At 32.8% G+C, this 18,976-nt stretch overlaps 1 protein-coding gene across 1 annotated transcript; it reads right to left on the reverse strand.

The window, feature by feature from the left end:
• Positions 1–276: 276 nt before the first annotated feature.
• Positions 277–17,125, reverse strand: LOC128164270 (ceramide synthase 2-like). The gene is made up of 10 exons (XM_052828043.1): positions 16,904–17,125; positions 10,331–10,454; positions 9,132–9,238; positions 8,283–8,340; positions 7,838–7,888; positions 7,340–7,432; positions 4,923–5,051; positions 3,040–3,146; positions 2,465–2,621; positions 277–2,180 (listed from the first exon to the last, which is right to left on the reverse strand). The coding sequence occupies exons 1-10, from the start codon at positions 17,065–17,067 to the stop codon at positions 2,040–2,042; spliced, it is 1,131 nt and encodes a 376-aa protein (XP_052684003.1). The 5' UTR covers positions 17,068–17,125; the 3' UTR covers positions 277–2,039.
• Between the last annotated feature and the right edge of the window lie 1,851 nt (positions 17,126–18,976).

An 18,976-nucleotide genomic window follows, 5' to 3' on the forward strand; every position in this document is an offset into this window, starting at 1 on the left:
GACACTAACAGAATCTTGAAGATAAAATAAATACAAAGACAGTTCCCCCCTACACCTCCCCCCTTCTTAAAAAAATAACAAAACAACCCCCCCCCCCCCCCCCCCCCAAAAAAAAAAAACACAAACAAACAAACAAAAAACAAAAAAACAAAACACAAGTAAAAAATAATGACCCCCTAGACCTGTACTTAATAATGTATGGAGACCAATGAAACTTAAAATTTAAGGAAAGGAAAAAATCAAGATTGCATAGAGTTTAACCTACATTTGTAGGTTTGGTAAATAAGAATTATGAACTACAAAACAGCCTTGGATGTTAAGAAAAAAATATGAAAACTTGTAAAACTCACTATCATCTATAAAGCCACTGAAATAATATTAATTAAAGCATACCTTTGGATTTGTATCATTATCATATAAATTTTGGGGCAGTTATTTTCATTTTCAAAACAAACAAATACATATTACCAGTACTCACCTAAATGTAAATGTGCAAAAATTAATGAATATGTCAATAAAAGGACTGAATGATCACAGAACATTTATGACTTGAATAATCTCCTTTTGTTAAAGAGCTCTGTATTAACATGTTATAGGAAATATTCAAGCTTTAAACCCTACTTAGATTCTTCTTTAGTACTCATAAATGTTTATGGCCAAAAGTATCAATGTCATTTTTAAAATCTTAGTAAATATTTAATGGGTGATTTGTTGACCATCAAACCTGTTTAAAAAAACCCAGAGAAATAAAGGGTGCATATGCTGAACACAATGTCATTCTGAATGCATGGATATACTGTAGAAGCACATGCATATTTTCGTAGAGTTTAAAGCAATATGAGCTGTACTTTTTTAGAAGTTTATTTCGCTGCAAAAAGCTGCTAGTATGATTAGTCTGCGTGTAACTTAAACTCTAATGATAATTAAGATTTGAAAGAGTCATTAATTTTCGCCAGAAGAAAGATTTCTCTTCTAAGGAACATATAGCGGATCAATTTTTGTACAGGAAGACAATAATTCAACTTTGCATCAATTAAGCTTCTTAACGGCCTTTTCCAATGAAAATATGGCTAACAGAACTTTAAAAACCATGATATTTTTGTCATTTTTGTAGAAAATAACATTTTCGTGAAAAAGATATTCCGGCAATAAAATTGCAGCTCAAATTGCTTTAAAAAAGTCACTGTTTTTTCAGCCAAATAAAATTTCATTGGCATTTAATTTCCTCATTTCGTAATCTCTAAAATGTATCACATATCAATTCTGTATTAATTAATACATGGGTTAAAAAATCATCATGAATTTAATTAAATTGATTCATTCTGCCAATGAAAATTACGAAATTAAATCCTCAACGAATATTTCTGCTCTTACAGTAAACGGTGTCATTGCTGTTGGGAAGAAAGCATTAACAAAATCAATGACTGTAAATGTAATTTCTTTGTATAATATACATTTTGGTCAAAATGAAAAGACTTGAGTTTTTTTTATTTGGTGTACATTAGATTAAATGTTTCAAAGAGAAATTAGTTCATCCAATGATTATGTTAAGGTGCAGACACAGTTCTAGAAATAGATGTAAAATTTGACTCTGTATGTTTTCTTTAAATAACAATTGCATAATAGGAGATTCAATTTTTGTTCCTTAAAAATAATTTGAACACATTACCATGAAGTCTTTTTCAGTATGATCGAACTCTTTACTACAAGAAGGCAGATTTTCATTGCAGCTTTAAAAAAAAAAAACCTGTAAAAATTAGCGTTTCAAAGAGAACTACCATTGAAGTTTTATACCAACATCATTATAAAGAAAAATTTGTTCAATGCACACTCTAGCACATTTTCCATTCTATGAGGAAATACAAAAAAATAAAAATAAATTACGACTATTTGCATATGTACACATTCAGAAGAAATCAGAAAAATTCTGAGCAAAACCAGCCTTCATATATCCATCTAAGATTCAAAGCACATAATTCTAACCAAAGAATCAAAGCAAAGCCCGAGGGAATGTTCCAATGGTGACATCTTGTGGTGCTCTAATAGGAGTTATCCTTGACGCCTTTGGATCTCTGTCTGGGTACCACACGGCGTTTTTGAGGTGATTCAGTGGCATCTTCGGAGGCGGTGGTGTCGTCATCTGTACTGGACTCCGATTCACTGCGGCTGTCCTTTTTGAGCTGTAAAAAAAAGGAAAAGCATGGCATTTTTGACACAGTTTGTTGTTAATTATCATATGGAGATAAGTCAATATACTGTCCTGATTAGTTAAAAATATTGAGTTATTCCCCTTTGCAAATCTTGCAATAAAATACAAATGTACCTGTCTGTTGCATTATACAATTAATCTTTAATTTGTTGGCCTGAGAAATTAGATTTTATATTTTTGTTGAAAATATAAATTCTATTTCTATCAAAATAGTTATTTTTCTCGGGATCAGCTCTCTCTGCCCTCTTTACGAACCTCTCCCTCGGTAAACTTCTGCATGATAATCTTGAAGATCATGTAGCTCCACAAGATGTGCAGGATTTGTAGAACCACCAACAGAATGTTGAAGAAGTAAGCTGAGTAGAAGTGTCCCACTATCTGGTAAACCTCAACACTGGATGAGTAAACCACCCTGTACAAGGTAATAGAATGATGAACAGTACTGTAGAAAACCAAACTTGATTTTCAGTTCAGTAACGGTTGGTACTTTATTTCCCAATGAAAAATATTCAAATGGTTTACAAAAACACAAATTTTGCTCCCTCTCTCTCTCCCTCTCTCTGATCTTTTGTTTCTCTTTTCCTACATTTGTCTGCATGAGGACAAAATCCTTCAACTTCTGCACATGCATAGGCATTGATCTTAACTTTTTGATTTTGTTTCTTCTTTCATTCTTTCTCTCCGTCTCTTTATAATTACATATAAGTGACAATCTTTATAATTCTGTACCTTCTTACTCTCTTTCCAAAGTTGGATAGATGTCTTGACCTTCATTTCAACTGCATATTTAAGCATGCAAAACTCTCTTTCTCTCTCCACACTTTACCTACCAGAATGGATATATGATAAGCCGGGTGATGATCCATACAATGACAAAGACAACGAAAAAGAATTCACACAGCATCTGTCGCTTGCAGTATTTAGCCATTTTGGCTGCCTGTAACAAACAATGCCTAGGAGTCTAAATCATATAAAACGCCTTTTATTATATATAATCACATTCATATATTATGATAATAAATATTATGGCAAACACATGTAATAGGAATTAATTTTTTCTTTACAGTTTTATTATTCCTTTCCCTCTTCCTTCCTGATTACAGTGAACATTATCTTTCTATCCAATCTAATTAAAAATAGAACTAACATCTGCTCTCCAGTTTTTGCAATGACAGTAAGAGCATTCATCCCCTTCCCCATGTTCAATGTGTATCAAAAACTGGGGAGCAGATGGAACTTCTTATATTAATAAGATTTCTTCCCCTCTCTCTCTGTTTCTTAATAGAATCATTCATTATTACGAGTGTGGGATTATGAAATTCCTTCAACTTTGCCGAGTCCTAGACCGTGAATCTTGGCCCCAAGGTGGAATTTCACTATCCCACACGAGTAACTGTATATAATAAATGATTATTTTTCTCGCATTATTTTACATTAAAAAACCATGTCTGACAACTTTCTGTTATGACGTTCAAAAGATTACTTTCGGTTTATCCCTCCGCTTGCTTCAAATAGTCAAGTCAAAATGAGAGCACACGACAGTTTTATCAATAAAAATAGGATAAATTGTAATTAACTAAGCAAAACAATTACTTAATGAATAATCTCAATCAATCATTTTGCATTTCCCTACAGCAGAAAACGTTTGTTTACGTTTTAAAGCGGCGTAGTAATACACAGTGTAAGACAGAAAAATCTCACACTGCTGCATCACACTGGATAAACCGATCTCACACCGGTGATAATGCGAGAAATATGATTCTCTCTCTCTTTCCCTGATATCTGTCTGTCTCTTTCTCTCAGATCTGTCTGCTGTCTGTTTCTCTCTGAAATCTGTCTGTCTCTTTCTGTGAGACCCGTCTCCTGTCTCTGTCTCTGTTTCTGAAATCTGTCTGTCTCTTTCTGTGAGATTCGTCTCCTGTCTCTGTTTCTGAAATCTGTCTGTCTCTTTCTGTGAGATCCGTCTCCTGTCTCTGTTTCTGAAATCTGTCTCTCTCTTCTGTGAGATCTGTCGCCTGTCTCTGTTTCTGAAATCTGTCTCTGTCTCTTTCTGTGAGATCCGTCTCCTGTCTCTGTCTCTGAAATCTGTCGGTCTCTTTCTGTGAGATTCGTCTCCTGTCTCTGTTTCTGTTTCTGAAATCTGTCTGTCTCTTTCTGTGAGATCCGTCTCCTGTCTCTGTTTCTGAAATCTGTCTCTGTCTCTTTCTGTGAGATCCGTCTCCTGTCTCTGTCTCCGAAATCTGTCTGTCTCTTTCTGTGAGATTCGTCTCCTGTCTCTGTTTCTGAAATCTGTCTGTCTCTTTCTGTGAGATCTGTCTCCTGTCTCTGTCTCTGTTTCTGAAATCTGTCTGTCTCTTTCTGTGAGATCCGCCCCTGTCTCTGTTTCTGAAATCTGTCTGTCTCTTACTGTGAGATCTGTCTCCTGTCTCTGAAATCTGTCTGTCTCTTTCTGTGAGATCCGTCTCCTGTCTCTGTTTCTGAAATCTGTCTCTCTCTTCTGTGAGATCCGTCTCCTGTCTCTGAAATCTGTCTCTGTCTCTTTCTGTGAGATCCGTCTCCTGTCTCTGTTTCTGAAATCTGTCTTTCTGAGATATGTCTGTCTGTCTTTCTCTCTGAGATATGTCTGTCTGTCTTTCTCTCAGTTCTGTCTTTCTGTCTGTCTCTCTCTGTGAGATCTGTCTCCTGTCTCCATCTTTCTTTCTCTTTGACTCACCGCCATCCAGTAGTCCACGGCATCATGAACCACGAGAACCAGCGTACCGATCCTCACAAAGTTACAGCACCAAGAGAAGTACAGCAGCGCTATGGTTACCAGATGGTGGACCACCATCTCTTTAAAGTCCTGCCAAGACAAAAGCATGTCATCATAAGAACAGTACAGCTACTACATTATATTCTTACTGACTGCAATTCTAAGAGGGCTAAATGTCTGTGGCAATTTTTTTTTAGACTATAAAAATCTCCTAAGAAAATTCTGAATCTAAAATATTTGGATTCTCCTTCACTTAATGATAGTTTACACATGTAACTAAACAAATCGTATCTGAAAATTGATGGAAAAACTGATGGTTAATTTGTTTGCCATCCAGCCTCCTTAAGTTGCAAATACATGTAGATAAACATTTTTTAAATTTCTTAAAAGAGGAATAGATGTTTCATACTATGTACAGAAAGGTCACCAGAAATTTACCTAAACCCAAGTGTAAAGGAGATATGCAGCACAAAATTAAATTTGGACCACCACAGTGATATCCAAACCCAAAAGAAATTTCAAGGTTAGTATTTTTACAGAATGAAAGATGTGTGTTACAGTTAATGGGTATATTCACAGGGAAGTGTACCATATATATTGTGCAAATTGCATAAATCTTAATATACATGTAATATCAGAGCAAGTATTGTATATCATTCAAGATCTATGTCATTAGAGATGGTGGCAAACATGTAATTTGGAGAACCATGTGAAAATGTACATGTATATATTATTCAGCACACATAGAAGAAATTAAGACAGAGATCTTTTATTTTGACAATTTCACAGAGAAAGTTCAAATTCTCTTAACTTTTTAAAATTTCATTTTCTTAATTTCCGTTGAGTAATTCAAATGAATTAGAAACATACATTTAGATATATTTCCATCTATACCGTGTATTTTCTGCATGCACTCATTCTTACGAAATCTGTTTGTGAAAATTCTGCTATCATTAATTGGCTTATGTCAATTTGTCTGCAAATTATTGTATTATTGTTAAAGAATTTACTGGTACACATTTTCCGGCAATGCAAGAGGCCCTCAGACTTGCAGAGAACTCCATAAAAGCATTTAATGTATTAAATTCAAAATTAATTGAATTGTAGAGGACTACATGGCATGCTTCATGCATCAATACCTATATATTCTCATACCATTTTGATATATGTTCTATAATTACCTTTTGTTTGTGTCTAACATAAAGGACATTTACAGCATTATTAATTAAACATTTTCATTAAAATAAATCATAAATATGATATTTGAAAACTGAATATTCTCAAGACCAATAGTAATTGTTATGATTTCTTTTCCTTAGGCATTAGGCCAGAAAAATTAAGCATTAGGTTTTTAAAGCCAAAAGTTAAATCATTTTTGAAAAGATAAACAAAATCATGAACCTCTAAGCTCTCTCTATCATCAGCAAATTTTATATTTATTCAGTGTACCGGTACATGTACTTAAAGGTTCTTTCTTGTACAACAGTATTAATTTTTAAAAGTATTTTTTAAACTAAAATGGTACATGTACTAAATGCTTTTAAAATGCAATTACATCTATCTATACATTGTCTAATATTTATATGTATATAGAACCATTTTAGCAAGACCTTGGACTTTTAGAAGGATGTAACGATCTATTTCTTGTGTCAAAACAAGTTAAAATGACGCTGGTTTCAAGCGAAATATACACCGATTGCATAGTCTTAGCTCAAAAGCTAGACAAATCCTGTTGATTTCAAAGGGCCATGGCTGAGTGGCCTGCAATGAAATAGACAGGCCTACATCACATTGCCGTTTGACTCAAATACTCAAAGTCCAAGCTCTTGTTAAAATGGTTCTATATATCTTAATACCTCAAAAGGTACATATGCAGTTTTTTCATTATATACACATTTATTACTCTATCATTATGTAAAAATGATGCACCTCCATCCCCTTCATTAGCTAACCATTATCAAAGACTGGTTCATGGCAAGAAATATTCACTTAGACTAGGCTCTTGCGAACCTTATCAAATTTTAATGCGTGTGAATAAAAGTTGGTTTACGGTGTATTAATATAGTTTCAGCAGTTATATGATTAAATTTTTTAACAGTTTTACATTACATGTATCATGTGTATTATAATTTTAAATAATTATGCAAATTTAACCACAATTATGCCCAAAAAGTATGGAATTTGCTTCAGTGATGAAATATACTGAACTATTAATACAAATTGAATTGATTTCATAGTATTTTCCAAAACGAAAACCCTGAAAAATGTACATATATTAATAATGTATTGCTGGCACTGTATAGAAGATGCAATATTTTGGACAATGCCAAGAGATTTCAATGCTCTGCAAAATCTCAAAATCATGAGCCTTTTCTTACCTTTCGTTTGTGGTCAGATAGTAAGGTGAAAGTCAAACTCCAGTAGAAGCCGAGCTCGATCATGTAAAACCAGTAGGCACCCTGGGATACGTGCTGTTGTTCAAGATATATAAGTACAATTAACCTTGTTCAACAAATACATGCATGAAATTTATCCTGTTCAAGAAATGCATTTATGAATTTAATCCTGTTCAAGAAAGGCAGGTATACTCAAGAAATACATATATGAATTTAACCCTGTTCCAGAAATACAAGACTTTAGTATGATTCAAACCTTGTTCAAGAAATAAATGTATGAATAACCCTGTTCATGAAATACATTTATGAATTTAACCTTGTTCAAGGAATGCATGAATGAATAACACTGTTCATGAAGTACAAATCTGAACACAAAGAAATAATAAAGGCTTATTTGTTTTCTATCAGTATATCTACAACAATTTACGTTACTCTTCAACTGAATTGTCATATCAAAACAAATTTAACCATCAATCTAACCTGTTTGGGCCAACCAATCCAACAATTCTTTGTCTCCCAGAACCAAGGTTTCTGAAAAAAAGCAGAGGGAGGTACTATAGATTCCTAATTTAAAGCGAGGAATTAATATCAAAATTAGAAAAAGATGTAAGCCCTAAGACCACCCTTACCGTAGTTTTACAAAGATTTACATAATTCATGGCTTCTTTTGAAGTAAATGTTTCACTTCATAGTCCTCGGGAAAACGAAACACTTGTTAGGCCTAGGTTTGTTAATTACTGACCGACTACGGCAATATATCAGGTTGATCAGTCTATGAGACTGGTCAACCCAATAGATTTCTGTAGTCAATAACAAACCTAATAATATATCTATAAAGAATTGTTTTTAATTGACAAAAGAAAGACATCACAGTTTATTCAAAGCTTATTGATAAAAATTTATCCCATTAGATCGTTTTACTTACATCCCATAATACACATACGCCGTAAATAAACATGGCACTGTAGAACATGAAGTGGTAGCTGAAAAATCAACAACAAAATCGTCAAAATCATTTAATATCATAAAAATTTTATAATATTAATATATATGGTACATAAAATATCATCCATTTTAAAATATCCTACTAATACTGACTGCATGGTTCCTTGAACACAAATTTTGACCCTTAAAATAAAATATACAGTTGAACTTTGATATCTCAAACACTGCTATTTTAAATACAATGCCTGAATGGAAATGTCAAAGTGATTTGTAACTCCCAACCACTTATTTCTTAAAGTATCTTACCCTTGATATCTCAAATACTCTGATAATGTCTGATATCTAAAAGATTTTTAAACAGTCCAATCTAATTCGATACAACAAAGTTTGACTGTACCATAAATTAAGACCTTGAGATCATGAAATATCAAGTAAATTGAAAAAAAAGATTCAATTGGACCTTGAGAAAAAATAAATAAATGACCTTGAATCCTGACCTTGATATCACCAAATGGAAATTAAAATTTAATATTATTTATTTAATATGAAAGAATTCTTATCACATGAATCAAGAGTTGAATGGTTGAAAAATATTCTGTTCTTTAGACACTAATTTTGACCTAAAAAACCCCAAATGACCCTGAAGTCTGACCTTGATATCACCAAAAACGAGATAAGTTTCTGATTTATTGGTTTTGGGAAAATTCAGATATACCTTACATGGATAATTGATTGGTGATTATTTAAGGTTTGTTTATGTGATGATATTAGGTTGCTGGGTGATGACGTAAGGTTGCTGAGTGATGGCTCAAGGATGTGGAGCACTGACCTGCACTCGGTGAATTTTTGCATGGTACTGGGACTGTCCTGCTTCCCCCGTCGTCTGAGCCAGCGCAGCACCTGTCTCTCCGACAACTCTGTCTTCTTTGTGACCTCCTGAAAATGTCAATGTCATAAGTCCTGAGAGAAGAATAGTAGTACATTGGGCTCTACAGAATCCATTAAGCCTGGGGAAATTGTGCATTTTTTGAAGATTTTGAAGTCCTGGCCTAAGGATCATGAAGTAATTTCAGACTTAAGTCAAAATTTCGGTCAATCAAAATATGATTGTCATGAAATGACAACATTATTAAAATTTGTAACAACGTTATATCAAAACACATTTAATAGCATTTAAATTATGTCAGTTTTTTATAAATCAAAAGACATTAGTACAGCGAGTAAACATTTAATTACTTAAGTCTGAGATTGCTTCATGATCCTGGGGTCTGATGTATGTAGTAAAATCGATTCTACAGATTCCTTAATTTCTGTTGAGCTTTTGATAAAACTGTTTGGTCGAGAGATCTAAAGTCCTAATACATGTAGTGGATAAGATTCCGCAAAATCCATTAAACATATATGCGGTACTTTTATTAACAGTGTTTGCTGGGAGATCTAATTAGTCTTTAGTATTTATGTATGTACTAGAAACAATTCTACAAAATCCATTATCATGTCCTTGGGACTTATAATACATGGTTATATAGTTAGTACATATTGGTGAGATAAGAATGAGAAATGAGGGGGTAATGCATATCTACATGCAGATTAATCTTATATGTGTATTAATAAAAAATATATCTCTGAATTCAAAGAAGTCACTATCTACAATACCTCAATAAGTTGATACTTTGATATATTAGATGTAAAGATAGAAAAGTAGGAACACCATTGGAAGAAAAATGGAGAGAGAAAGAAAGAATGGAAAGAAAAAAGAGAGAGGAAAATTACTTTAAAAGACAGATGGTAAAAGCTGAGGATAAAAACAGTTTCACATGTAGCAGTTTTTTTTCTTGAGCTTTTCAAACAAGGAGGAGATATGAGACAGGGAAAGAGAAAGGGAGATCTGAATGACAGATAGTGTGAGCTAAACTGAACAAAGTTTCAGCTTCCTGTTTATCAAGCATAAAAGAGAGAGAGAGAGAGAGAGAGAGAGAGAGAGAGAGAGAGAGAGAGAGAGAGAGAGAGAGAGAGAGAGATATTCACCTTGATGGATTTAGTAGTTGTCTTCTTGGATTTGTACAGCTTTTCCAGCTTGGGAACATGAGACAGGGGGAGGCTCTTCCTCACCCTGATTCCCAAACATTTTGCAATAGGAATCACTATCAACCTACAATTATAATAACAATCTCATCCACCCTTCAATCGCATGTACAATTTTATTACCTTTTTTACAGAGTAACTGAACATTTTCGGCAGGTAAATACATAAAATATTGCAGATATATATACATATTTATGAAATACTGTCAGATACTGCTATGGACACATTTTTAAGGAGATTAATATTGGGGATATCGTTTTATTGCTACATGTTGCTAGGGGGGATATCCTTTTGATTGCCAGGGGAATATCCTTAAAATTGCAAGCTCACTCAGTCTTAGTTAGTGATGGACAGCAAATCAAGGAGTGGAAGCTTAATCATAAAACAACAGAAGCAACTTGTTAAACTGATTCTATGGCCTATACTCTTTCCCCAAATCATAGATTTACATTTTACTTTATTGCGTGATATTTATCAATACCTCAGGGTTTAAACGATGTTCATTCAAAAGTATGAAAAATTTCCAAGATTTCTCAGTTGAAAAAACCCCTGTTCGTTTATCAGGTTTCAAAATGTGACGTATATATGGGGATTTTGTATTGCAGCAAGCCCAGATGATAAGGTTGTAAAATTGTGCGATGTATTCTGAATGGAGAAAAGATGTAAACATTCTCCATTATAAATCTCCGTAAGGAACCTTTTTTCGTTCCTGTGGATTTTTCCGAGTGAAAGATGATAATGCGTCAATGAAATTATCTTGGAAATTATCTCTTTCAACTATTTCAATTGCTTCTCTTTCACAGGTATGTGTATTTTTATAAAAAATCGTCCAAATGTGCTGCATAAATATCTTGGGACAGACTATAGTTTTCAAATGAGACTGCATGCAAACAATCAGTTCATTTACTTTGGACGCTATAATTTTGTTCTCTGATGCATAATCAACTTTGAATTAATAAGGTTTAACAAAATATTGTACTGCTTTGTCACTGTGTGGTACAAAATTATGCTTAGTACACAATCATTCTAATTTTGGCCCATATAACTGACGGTTTGTATTTTAGCTCGGAAATCATTAAAACATGCAGAATTGACACAAACTTTTTTTTCTTCAATTTTCCATTGAAAGTTTGAATTTTTATTGAAATTGTGCGGGATTAAAATAAAATATTAAATGATAAATCAAGGTACTTAATTTTAAATTGTAGCCAACAAACAATTTAATGCATGCATTACAAACTAAGGGTCATACTAAAACACGCCTGCCGACGCCTGCCGGGGAAAACACGCCTGCCGAGAGAAAACTGCACGCCTGCCGTTTACCTGATGGATTATTTTAATATTTTCTTTGATATTTTATTTAACTTAACTAAATTAAGTATCATAATAACAAAAAGTTGACTTTATATTGATTATTTAGCACAAAATTAGCAAAAATGTTCAATGTTGGTAAAGATAGATAACTCTTACGTAGAATCCATACGCCTGCCGAGGAAATCTAGACGCCTGCCGTTAATTTGATGGATTATTTTACTTTTTTCTTTGATATTTTATTTCTTTTAACTAAATAGATGATAATAGAAATCAAAAGTTGATTTTATATTAATTAATTAACACAAAATAAGTAAAAATCGGGTAAGCTGATAGCTCTTACGAAGAAACCATACGCCTGCCAAGAAAATGTATACGCCTGCCGTTTAGTTGATGGATTATTTTAATTATTTCTTTGATATTTTAGTTTACTTGGCTTAATAAACGATAACAGAAATAAAAAGTTGACTTTAAATTCGTTAATTAACACAGAATTAGTAAAAATCGGTAAAATAGATAACTCTTACGCAGAATGCATGCATACGCCTGCCGAGAAAATCTATACGCCTGCCGTTTATCTGATAGGCCTATATGATTTTTTTTTCTTGGATATTTTATGTTTCCTAACTAAATACATGATCAAAGAAATAAAAGGTTATTTTGTATTCGCTGTTTAATGAAAATATTATTAAAAATGTTCAAAGTCTGTAAAGAAGACAAAGAGTTCTTACCCTGTTACGCCTGCCGAGACACTGAGTTGTAATAAGCCTGCTGATTTAATCATTTATCCATGTCTTTTATTTTTATTTCTTGAAAAACTTCAGCTTTTTACATAGTTATAGTTTATTAGTGTTTTCATAACCTTATTTTTTGTTGCAATTAATTAAAGATATATTACAAACTCGAATCAGGGACATACATGTACTGTTAATTACATGTATATACATGTACATGACTTTTGTATGTCTCTGCTCGAATTTTAAGATTAAAGTTTTCGAAGAACCCTTAAAATATGCATGTATTTTACGTATAATCAAAATATTTTATGTTATATATTCATACGATCTAGCCTAAAAGTGGTGTCTGAAATAAGAAGGAAAGTATACTGATGTGAATATATATAATTAATGCACTGTTATACTAAGTTCAGAAATACGTATGGAGTCAAACTGTAAATACTGTGTTGGGTGAACATGTAAATACAAACTTCAAGACATGTAATGGAAATTAATATTTACACCAACTCAATCAATTCAAAAGATGCAATTCGATAATTTCATTTCTTTAGAGAAGTGGACTGGCATAACCTTTATCCGTGTATGAAGGCTATATAATGTATTTCTTAAACAAACAGGCTAGCGTACTTAAATTGTGTATGCATTACAGATTTTATAAATATTTATGCTCCTAAATTATTAATTCTAGTAAATGTATATGGGGAAAGGTTAGACTTTTTAAGCAAAGTGCATTTACATTTTCGTACACAATTAGTTCTGTACAATGTTTGTAACTGTTTACATCTTGAAAAACTTTTTCATCTCAAAACTTTCACTGCCTAGTTCACCAAACTATATCTAAATCTCTAGATTCTGATTCTGTTTCGCTGCATTTTTAAAATCAAATATTACACAGGACATTCATAAGCCTGTAGCAAAATTTTACATTGCATGATATATCAGTGTAGTGGATAATTATTCCATTCAGGGGAAAGAGGGGTAGGGGGTATCAGTTTGAATATTTAAAAAAAAATCGGCTTTTTCTAACAAGAAAATCTCTAACATAGACTCAATCATACCCCACTATAGACTTTTGAAATCCAATACACGCTTAACCTTCCAGTGATGACTTATTCTGTTCGTAGAAAAAATAAAGCAGACTTATAGAGCATGCAATTACCAAATCAAAGCAGAACTCTGTAGGTTGATTCGATATTCATCACAATCAATATACCGGTATAATTATTGCAGCTACATGTTCAGTATATGCTTTATTTTGAGGTTATCATTCAGTATTAAGTTCATTCAATTTTTCCAAGCTGATGAAAATGTGACCGGGTTAAAATTTTACGATTTATGGTCTCAGTTTTAAATGGAGAAAAAAAAAGAACCCTGGTTTAATGATTAACGTTGTAAAGTGATTCAAATCGTGTCAATATCCTTGGTTATAAGCCTGGACTGTCTCGTAAATTATAATGAATGATATTTTCCCCTACAAAATAAGTTTTGTTTTCTTTATATTTTATAAGCTTCACGAAGATATATAGTAACACAAATGTTTCAATGTTTACGGTTATGAATGGACTATACATGTTTTATGAAGAGGCGTAAGTCTGACCAATTAAAAACTGATGGCTTATTAATCAGAAATATTTTTTTTATTAAGTGCTTGTACATGATATATACATATATAAGGATAAAATGGTATTATTCTTCAATTTCATATCGATACATAAAAAATACAAATATAAGAGTCAGAAACCATGATATGGCGACCTTGCTCTATCAATTGGAATAATGGCATTAAAGTGGACTGCAAGGTTTTAATAATACTTTTGGGTTAATAATTAGGTGTAAGTTCAAAGGCTATACATAACTTATCTTAAGACATACTTAGGTAGATCGACTCGTTCATAACTATTTTTCTCAGTCACCTAAAACACACGAGAGAGAGAGCGAGCGAGAGAGGGTGGGGGCTTGTGTACAAGGTGCGTGCTTCACGGTCGTCTTCCAATATACAGGTAGGTAAGGTCTATTGTTTCTTAAGAGACAAAAAACCGTTCAATTCACACAGAATACACAAGAAACTAACACGTGTATGTATACACGTGTATCAGTAGAGCAACGATCACTAGTTATCTTTGGACATGTAGCCCCAACCCCGATTCGCCCAAAATATTATAGCAAAGAACATAATGAGTAAATTATTTTGTTATTATTACATGATTTATAATATAATGAGATAAAAATACATTAATCTGTATGTGCATGTTCAGATTGTGGTCCCGTTTTTTTATTTACAAAACTATGAGTGTAACCGTTTGAGGGATAGTGAAGTGAGTGATATTGTAAGCCGTATGGTATGATTATATACATTGAAGAATCAATAATTACGAATGCATGCATTATTCTTTCTTTTTTTTTATCAATAAACATATCAACCTCCACGACGTACGATTAATTATAGTCAGTATGGTTATATCATAGATCGACCCTTGTGATCAGTAAGCTGTCGTAGATTAGGATATTTCAATATCAATGTTCTTGCTAACAATAATAATGTTAGTATAACCCATTAACGTCCATCAAATATTCATATCAGTCACCATTCATTAATTTTTGGGGGGATGATCTAAGAATTTTTCTTTGGCTCTGTAAATGATTTTCACTCATTCTTTTCATGAGTTGATCTACTCGGGGGGAGGTGGGTAGAGTTACCCCCCCCCCCCCCGGTAAAACTCGAATTTTTTACTGAAGTGGGGGTGATGGAGTCCCCATCTCCCTTGGAAAATAATTTTTTTTTTTTTACATACAAGTAAAATCACCAAAAAATTTGCCCCGACACCCCAACCCCGGACAAACCTGAATACACCCCCCCCCCCCCTGAAAAATATATACTGGATGCACACGTTTCGTGTTACGTTTTAATATCATTGAAATCTAATTGTAATGTCTTTATTCGTTTACTTGGTAAAGTTAAATGAAATATGAAATATTGTTTGAAAATACAAGATTATCAATTTTTGCGTTAGGCGAAAAGTTATGATATTGATTATAAGTATCCCTCTTTACAACACACAAAGTTTTATTTCATTCTTATTCTATGATCATGTACACAGTTGACTGAAGAAGAAAATTAATGAAAAAAATCATATCATGCAATAATATAGGTATTCGACAAGCGTAAAAGCGTACACATGTATATTCCTTGGGCGTTTCGTATCTATAGACGTGTTGATAAATCTTACCCTGTATTTCTATCATAAAAAGTTTTAGCGACAGGCTTAATCAAAATATTAAATTCTGATAGAAAACAAAACTTTTGTCAAACTTAAAAGGGATGACATACATATTATATCATTCCGTATCACCCGACTTCATATAATATGATTAATCAATAGCAGCAATAAGTAAAGTTATGAACATAATTATAAGGCAAAATGTTAAGTCTATATTGAGCAATCTTTGAGTAATTTATAAATTAGTTTATACAAATAAAAATGACATAAATAAAATGGCAAGCGTGCATATTAAATCGACAGTCGTAAGATTTCTACATAAGAGTTTTCCCTTTATTTTTTAACCCTTCGCAATTTTTTTCCTTTTTATCTATGCTTGCTATTTAGTACAGTAAAATAAAATACTAACATAAGAAAAATATTAATTCATCTTCAGGAAAACGACAGGCGTGTGGTTTTTTCTCATGTTGTGTTGATTAAAAAATGTGGTAAATTTTTAATTAATCTGATCATTTATCAAGTTAGAAAACATGAAATATAAATAAAAAATTTAAAATCATCCACCAGGTAAGCGGCAGGCGTGTTCTCTTCTCGGCGGGCGTATGCATTCTTCGTAAGAGTTATCTATTTTACCGATTTTTACTAATTTTGTGTTAATTAACGAATTTAAAGTCAACTTTTTATTTCTGTTATCGTTTATTAAGCCAAGTAAACTAAAATATCAAAGAAATAATTAAAATAATCCATCAACTAAACGGCAGGCGTATACATTTTCTTGGCAGGCGTATGGTTTCTTCGTAAGAGCTATCAGCTTACCCGATTTTTACTTATTTTGTGTTAATTAATTAATATAAAATCAACTTTTGATTTCTATTATCATCTATTTAGTTAAAAGAAATAAAATATCAAAGAAAAAAGTAAAATAATCCATCAAATTAACGGCAGGCGTCTAGATTTCCTCGGCAGGCGTATGGATTCTACGTAAGAGTTATCTATCTTTACCAACATTGAACATTTTTGCTAATTTTGTGCTAAATAATCAATATAAAGTCAACTTTTTGTTATTATGATACTTAATTTAGTTAAGTTAAATAAAATATCAAAGAAAATATTAAAATAATCCATCAGGTAAACGGCAGGCGTGCGGTTTTCTCTCGGCAGGCGTGTTTTCCCCGGCAGGCGTCGGCAGGCGTGTTTTAGTATGACCGCAAACTAAAATCCGGTGAGCTGAGAAAATTCGAAATACATACCTCTCGGACAAGAACCGAATGATAAGAAGAACAAGTCCGATAAACATCGATAGTAATCCTATATCTTCAATCTGTGGAATATAAATATTTGGGTCTTCATTTCGCAAATCTAACCAAGTTACTCCTTCGGGAAACCAAAATTTCTCACTCCAAAACATATCCATGGTTGGTTTGGATATTATGAAAATTAGCCGCCAAAACTTCCGTTTTTAGTAAAAGTAAAACTGATATCGGATTTATTTTCCGGTTGTCAGCAAACATGTTTTTAATATCATAGACAGGCACGTAGCATCGTTTTTGAAAGTGGGGGGGCCAGACCCATCCAAAAAATCTTGACAAGCAAAAAAAAAAAGGAAAATTTAAAGTTTTCCAAAAATCTTCAAAATCCTAATCCGTGGGGGGGGGGGGGGGGGGGGGGGGGGGGGGTGGACTCAACTTTACTTCCAAAAAAAAAAAATCTTCCCTACAAAAAATTTTTTCCCTCCAAATCATGAAATTCCTAATCCATGGGGGGGGGGGGGGGGGGTTACTTCAATTTGACTACTCATTTCCTAATTTTCATACCAATTTTTTACTAACTTCCAAAAAAGTGGGGGGCCAACTCCTTTATAATTCATTTTTTTTATATGTAAATTTTAAAAATTTTGTTGCTGCGAGAAAAAGTGGGGGGGCCAGGCCCCCCCTGGCCCCCCCTGATGCTACGTGCCTGATAGAGATATGCAAATGAATCCTCACAGTAAATATCCCGTTAGTTCACAGTCCTTAAGACCCTTTCAACTGTTAGAACTATAAGTTAGACATGTTTTCTTTTTCAAATGAGGCCCACGCGCCACGTAGCTCATCTGAGCAACTCCTACAACGTGTAAATACGCGTTATAAATCCGAAATAGACACATAGGCTAACAATTGATGATTTACAAAAGAGACTCACTGTGATTTTTCTGTCTCGGATCTGTCTATACCCATTACTGCTTTTGAATTTTTTTTAAATGTTTGATCATATGAATTCAAAACCTCGTTCGCATATGACTTTTTGTGTACCCTCGATATACATGTAGCTGTACACTGTAAATGTACGTGTGAATACAAGGAACATGGATTTATTTATTTTTCTGATAATGAAAAAATATATACCCTCTACCTATGTCAGAAGCCTGTGTGTGAGGAGTCCTCTGTGATAAATATTCACTGGTTTAGGTAAGTTTAAAAGATCCCAATTTCGTAATGGAATTAAAATCATTATGGTTTTGGCCAATTTTAGACTGTATTTCGAACTCCTTTAGAAGAAGTGCTCCATATAAAAATATAGAAAAATACAAAAAATGACAGTCAGGATTTATGCACGTGGTTCTTCTTTAGTTAATAATATTAACTGTTGATTAGAAAAGGATTATGATACATACATGTATTTTAAAAATGATGAGCCAGAAAATATTTTATTAATCGAGGAATGACAATTAATATAATCATGCATGTTTAATTTTCATCTTCTAATCAGTGTCTTTTTTAATAACATAAAATAAGTCAGGATGTTCTCATTAGGAAAGCACAAAGATATAAGTGTAGTCACATCTGCGTTATTACATGTTCAATTATAAACACTAGATGATACCCCGCGCAAACGCGGGAATAAACACTCTACAAATTATTATCATAATTATAATGCTTAATATGTTGAACCATTTTTAAAAATTGTTTTTCGTTTATGTATATACTTTGTCCGATTTTTTCCTTATCTTATTCTTTAAAAATAAAAACTAAAAAACAAAATGCATTGTTGGATATTTAGAGGAGGGGGCAGGGATGAATTTTCTAAACTGAAATGGATAATATGTACATGTACATGGCCTTAATCCTGTTTGTTGCAGCTGACTGAAAAAAATAAACATTTTTATTGTATCTATTTCAAACCGGTGAATGGGTATTTAGTGTACCTCTCTCTAAATTTAGTTCTATAGGTCAATTCTCAATATAATTTGTAATATGTTTTACGGTGCAACCGTTGGGGCGAGCACAGCATGTGATCAAACAATGAATTATAATAAATTAATAAAATAAAATTAACAACTTGAA

Source organism: Crassostrea angulata, chromosome 9 (genome assembly GCF_025612915.1).
Source record: "Crassostrea angulata isolate pt1a10 chromosome 9, ASM2561291v2, whole genome shotgun sequence".
Lineage (NCBI taxonomy): Eukaryota > Metazoa > Mollusca > Bivalvia > Ostreida > Ostreidae > Magallana > Magallana angulata.